This window comes from Chaetura pelagica, unplaced genomic scaffold (assembly GCF_000747805.2).
Source record: "Chaetura pelagica isolate M959 unplaced genomic scaffold, ChaPel_1.0 scaffold47, whole genome shotgun sequence".
Taxonomy (NCBI): Eukaryota; Metazoa; Chordata; class Aves; order Apodiformes; family Apodidae; genus Chaetura; species Chaetura pelagica.
The window spans coordinates 980,791-985,621 of NW_009954140.1; the positions used below are offsets into that span (position 1 = coordinate 980,791).

General features: G+C 55.7%; 2 protein-coding genes across 2 annotated transcripts in view; both read left to right on the forward strand.

Moving 5' to 3' along the window:
* Positions 1-400, forward strand: part of LOC104393266 (CMRF35-like molecule 8) — a 2,146-nt gene extending 1,746 nt beyond the window's left edge. Inside the window, exon 3 of the mRNA XM_010002746.1 lies at positions 21-400. Coding sequence (XP_010001048.1) covers positions 21-400 — 380 coding nt within the window. The remainder of the gene's footprint in view (positions 1-20) is intronic.
* A 353-nt stretch (positions 401-753) lies between these two features.
* LOC104393267 lies at positions 754-4,207 on the forward strand. Its single transcript, XM_010002748.1, has 6 exons — positions 754-793; positions 1,396-1,531; positions 2,362-2,468; positions 3,011-3,063; positions 3,638-3,775; positions 4,073-4,207. The coding sequence occupies exons 1-6, from the start codon at positions 754-756 to the stop codon at positions 4,205-4,207; spliced, it is 609 nt and encodes a 202-aa protein (XP_010001050.1).
* The last annotated feature ends 624 nt before the right edge of the window (positions 4,208-4,831 follow it).

A 4,831-nucleotide genomic window follows, 5' to 3' on the forward strand; every position in this document is an offset into this window, starting at 1 on the left:
GGTTCCGTGTGTCTCCGCAGGCTGCTGGGCAGTGACGGGGCCCGACAAAGTGCAGGGATTCCTGGGGGGGTCCCTCTCGGTGACCTGCAGGTACGAGCCCGACTGGGAGATGCAGCCGAAATTCTGGTGTGTCCCGGGAACACTTTACACCTGTGGTAAAGAAATCGTCATCACTTCGAGGCAGCAGCCCGAGGTGCGGCGGGGCCGGTTCTCCATCCGGGACAATCGTGAATCGCGGGAGATCACGGTGATGGTGCACAACCTGACCGGGAGGGACAGCGGCACCTACGTCTGTGGGGTGCGAACGGGAAAAGCCTCGTTTGATCGGAGTCACCGTGTGGAGGTGATCGTGTCCCCAGGTCTGTACTTGTGCGCCCCCGGGTCCAGCATTGCTGTGTAGCCTTGCCCAAGTACATAGGGCAGAGGTGGGGACTGCAGGGAGGTGGGTGCCCAGGCCCCGTGGCACAGCCCCAGGGGTTGTCAGCAGGGCTTAGCAGGCTGCTACCATAGCTGGTGCCACCTTCACCCATCCCCTGGGCCCAGGTCTCACCAACGGCCACTTCCCTGGGTCAGCCACCCCCATTGCTGGGGTGCAGCACCCTGCTCTCCGTGCCCCATGTTCCCCACTCAGCAGATCCTGGTGGTGCTGTGTGTGCTCTCCTTGCCTGATTGTATAACACCAGGGAGTCCCTCACCCTCTCACCCAGTTTGAGGCAGCCAGTTCATGGGGGCACTGGGCCCTTGGCTTAGGGAATGTCCCTCTCCATCCCCTTGCCAGGGACCAGCCCCTGTGGTGAGAGTTTTATGGGGCTGGGCAGGTAGTGCCCAGACCCCCTTCTGCAGGGTGAACTGCTACATGCACATGTGTGTGCACACATATTTTTTTTTTTGGGGGGGTACTAGGTTTATAAAAAGCCTCCTTGACAGGGGCAGGGGATTACAGTGAGGTGGGTGTTGGTCTCTTCTCCCTAGTGACTAGAGATAGGACAATGGGAAATGGGTCAAGGTGTGCCAGGGGAGTTTCAGATTGGGTATTAGGAAAAATTTCTTCACAGAAAGATTGGTGAGAGATTGGAACAGGCTGCCCAGGGAGGTGGTGGAGGCGCTGTCTGCTGAGGTTTTTTAAAAATGGGTGGACATGGTTCTTCAGGAGATGGTTTAGTGGTTAGGGGCTGTAGGGCTGAGGGTTGGACTTGATGATCTTGAAGGTCTTTTCCAACCTTGATGATTCTGTGATTCTGTGACATGGCAGAGGGGCCCCAGCATCTCCTGGTGTGACAGTAAGTGGATCACTTCTGACTCGCTGCAAAACCTGCAGCTTTTCCCCCTGCAGAGGCAGGGAGACTGACTGAGCCTCTCCTCTTTTTGTTACAGCTCCTCTTCCTTCTTCCCCAGCATCACCCTATGCCTCGACCACCAAGCACGCTCATTTCACTTCCTCTGTATCAGTTCCCACACAGATAACACCCCGAGGGGAAGCTGTGCAACCAGGACCAAATCATTCCTGCCACGACGGCTCCAACCCTGCATGGCGAGTACCAGCTCTTGCCACAGCAGCCACCTCCCTCCATGAGGTCTCCCTTGTGCAGTTGGAGCCCTGCAGCCCTCCAGGCTCTTCACACCTCCCTTAAGGATTCATATCTTCTGCTTTTGCCTTTAGAGAACAAAATTTCCTCCCTTCAGACAGCCACTCCACATGGAAATTAATCCCAGCACCCCTGGTTGCTTGGCCCCAGCAAAGCCCTGCTTGTCCCCTGTCCTTACAGCTTAAACAAGGTGCTGGTTACCACCATGGGAGAACTAGCTTCTGGCATCAGCACTGACCCAATTTCCTTCCCTAAAACTCAGAGAGACTGTTTGCTTGTGCAAAACCAAGCGCTGGTCTGGGCCTTGTTCTGCTTTGTAGTTACACACGGCCCCACAGAGATGGTTGAAAAAGCACGAGACTGGGATGGCAGAGCTTCCTCTCTCTTCTTCTGCTTCTTATAAGTGACGCAGGAAATGCACAAAGCTGAGGCCTCCCATCATCGTGCCAAGTTGGCACACTGACCTTGCCTGGTTGCCCATTAGAGCAAGGTCAACAAGTAGTGGAACTTGACCCAGAGCAAAATTAGGAACTGATCCTTAAAACAGTGAAGACACAGCAGATCCCAGAGCCGAGTGTCCCTTTGCTCCTGCAGTTTTCTGTGTGCTTTGCTCTGTGCCCAGCTTGCAGTCTGGCCACCCTCACACCTGCTTCTCTCCCTCCCAAGGAGAGCCCCACCCCCCCAGCTGCCCCCTGCCTGCTCCATGCTGGTTCCTCCACAGTCTGCTGCTGAGGAGATGTATGTGTGGGAACAGATGTCGTTTTTTTTCTTGCAGCTTGAATGTGGTTGAGCACATCCTCATTCCAGGCATCGTGGTGGTTCTTCTTTTGCTTCTAATTGCAGTGGGAGTTCTGATTATGCTGTCCAGGAAGAGGAAGAAGGGTAAGCAAAGCTGCCACTGCCACACACAATTTTTCTGCACCAGGTCTTGTGCTGCCTTTGGCTTTTTCCCCTGTACTTCTTTCTCCTCCTTATTTCATTTCCTCCTTGATCCATCCAATTCCTGGGCCCCTCAGGGAGATTTCCACTGAGGTCTCCTTCCCCCAAGGGAGCAATGGGACTGTCCCATAGGTCTGATCCCTGTGGGGATGGGGAATGGCAGCTCTTGGGATGGGTGCTGCCCACCGGGGCACCCATTGGAGTTTGGACATTGTTGGCTTCTCCAGACACACTCAGTTGTCTTGGCCAGGCTTGCACGAGGCTTGATGCAAAGTTTAAGGCCAGTATGAAGGACAGGAAGGGATGGGAGGAGATAACACCAGCTAGCAGGTGGGGGCTAGTTTTATTTGACCTGCTCCAGTTTAGATGTTTGCTAGGGCAAGAGATTCCTTTCCTCTTCACGGCAGGATTCACAGCGTGATATTTTAATACATTTTTTTCCCTCTGGCTTCACTCATGTCTAACCATGTCTGTGCTTCATCCAGCCCTCTCCGGAGCAGCTATGGAGATGGACAGGACTTGCAACACGTCACGGGCAGTAAGACAAACTGGGCAAGGTCTTGGGATGGTGTGCTTGGAGCTGGGAGGGGGGAACGTTTCACCCTGAGCTGAGCAAATGAGCTGCCAGGGCCTTTTGCTTTCAGCCACGTTTGTGGCCCTTTAGGCTGGGAGGATCCGTTGGGCTCCATTCCCCAATAGAAAGACCCAACCAGGGATTTTGTGTCACTATGGCAGGGGATTCCTGGGAAGGAAAGAGCTGAGAGGTTTCTCCCCAAGCCCCTCCAAGCAGGGGAGCTGCTTCCCTGAATGGAGCAGCCTTGGCAACCTGCAGCAAAGCACGTCTGAGGAGTCAGGGGGACAGCTGATCCTTGGCCACTACTTGAGAAGTGTTTTCTAATGTTCCCTGCCAGCTCCCGAGGAGGGGCCGCTGTCACTGAGCCCATTTCTCCTGTGCAATTACATTTCCCCCAGTGCTCCTGCAGCCGTCTCAGCTCTCTGTTGGGAAAAGCAGCAGCATTAGGAGGTGTTCCCACCCTCTGGCCTGCAGGCAGGGGGTGCGGGCAGGGGAGCAGCAGGGGGTGAAGGGCTCATCCCTCTCCTTCACATGCCAGGGAGCAGATGCCTTGAACTACTCGGTCATTAACCACAGCACCGGCAAAGCGGGGAACCAGCTGTACAGCAACGCCAGGGCTCTCCGCAGCCTGGAAAACACCTCCACCGAGTACATGGAGGTCAGGCGGAGCTATCAGGTAGGGGAGGGTAAAGCAGCACCGAGCTGGAAGCTGGAGGTGGTGGGTGGAGAGTTGGGGTGGGTGGGCAGCAGCGTGGGGGGGGGGAGGGGTTGGGTGAATGGGGAGGGGGCTGCAAAGGGACGTGCTGAGCAGTGGGTAATGTGGGTGCCCTCCTCAGCCTCCGTGGCTGCTCCTGGGTGCTTAAGGCTGCCAAGAAAGGTTCTTGCAGATCGTGTTGCCCTGAAGCAACGCTGTGAAAGACGGTTTGTTATTGGTGGTGGTTTTTTTTGTTTGTTTCCCCCCCTCTTTTCCTAGTGTTTGGAAGAGGAAAAAGAGAGTTTATATGCCAGAGTACAGAAGCCCCGGCGGGAGCAGAAGGAGATCTATGCCAATCTGCCATCAGCCCCACAGCCCAGAGGAGAGCCCTACAGCACAGGGCAGGGGGTGTGAACCCCCAGCTGCTCCAGCGGGGCCAGCAGGACCCGGGCTGGGTTTCTGCTGCAGCAGGAAGGAGCTGCCCTCACAGCAGAGCTGCTGCTTTCATGGACTTCGACATTTTCTTGTAAAAAAACCTGAAGAGAGGATGAGGTTGAGCAGGAAGTTTGGAGAGGGATGAGATTGAAATCACCCCTCTGCATTCGGAGACAAACCCCATCCAGCAGTGGTGCTGGGAATAAAACCAACTTCCCCTTGCATCGGGGTAGCACAGGCAGGGTGTGGAGGGGCCTGGCGATGGGAGGGGGGTGGGCTGGGGGCTGCAGCTGGGCTGCCTGGCTCCCTGAAGCCATCACCTGCCCTGCTCACCTTTCACCTGTGTTATTCACACAGGATGAAGTTCCCTAACCTGCCTCAGACTGACTTTTTCCTCCTGCCAATGCCAGGCAGAGCCGGCAGCTCCTGGGTAGCAGGACAGCAAGAAACGTTCTACCCAAATGCTGGGAGGACCCAGATCCACGTTAGGGTCTGTGAGCAAAGGAGATGACAAAGGTGCCCTCGTCCCTGTGCAACTGCTGGGATGTGGCTCCTCTGAGCCCCTGCTCCTACAGCCCCCATGGATGTTTGCTCCTCCTTTTT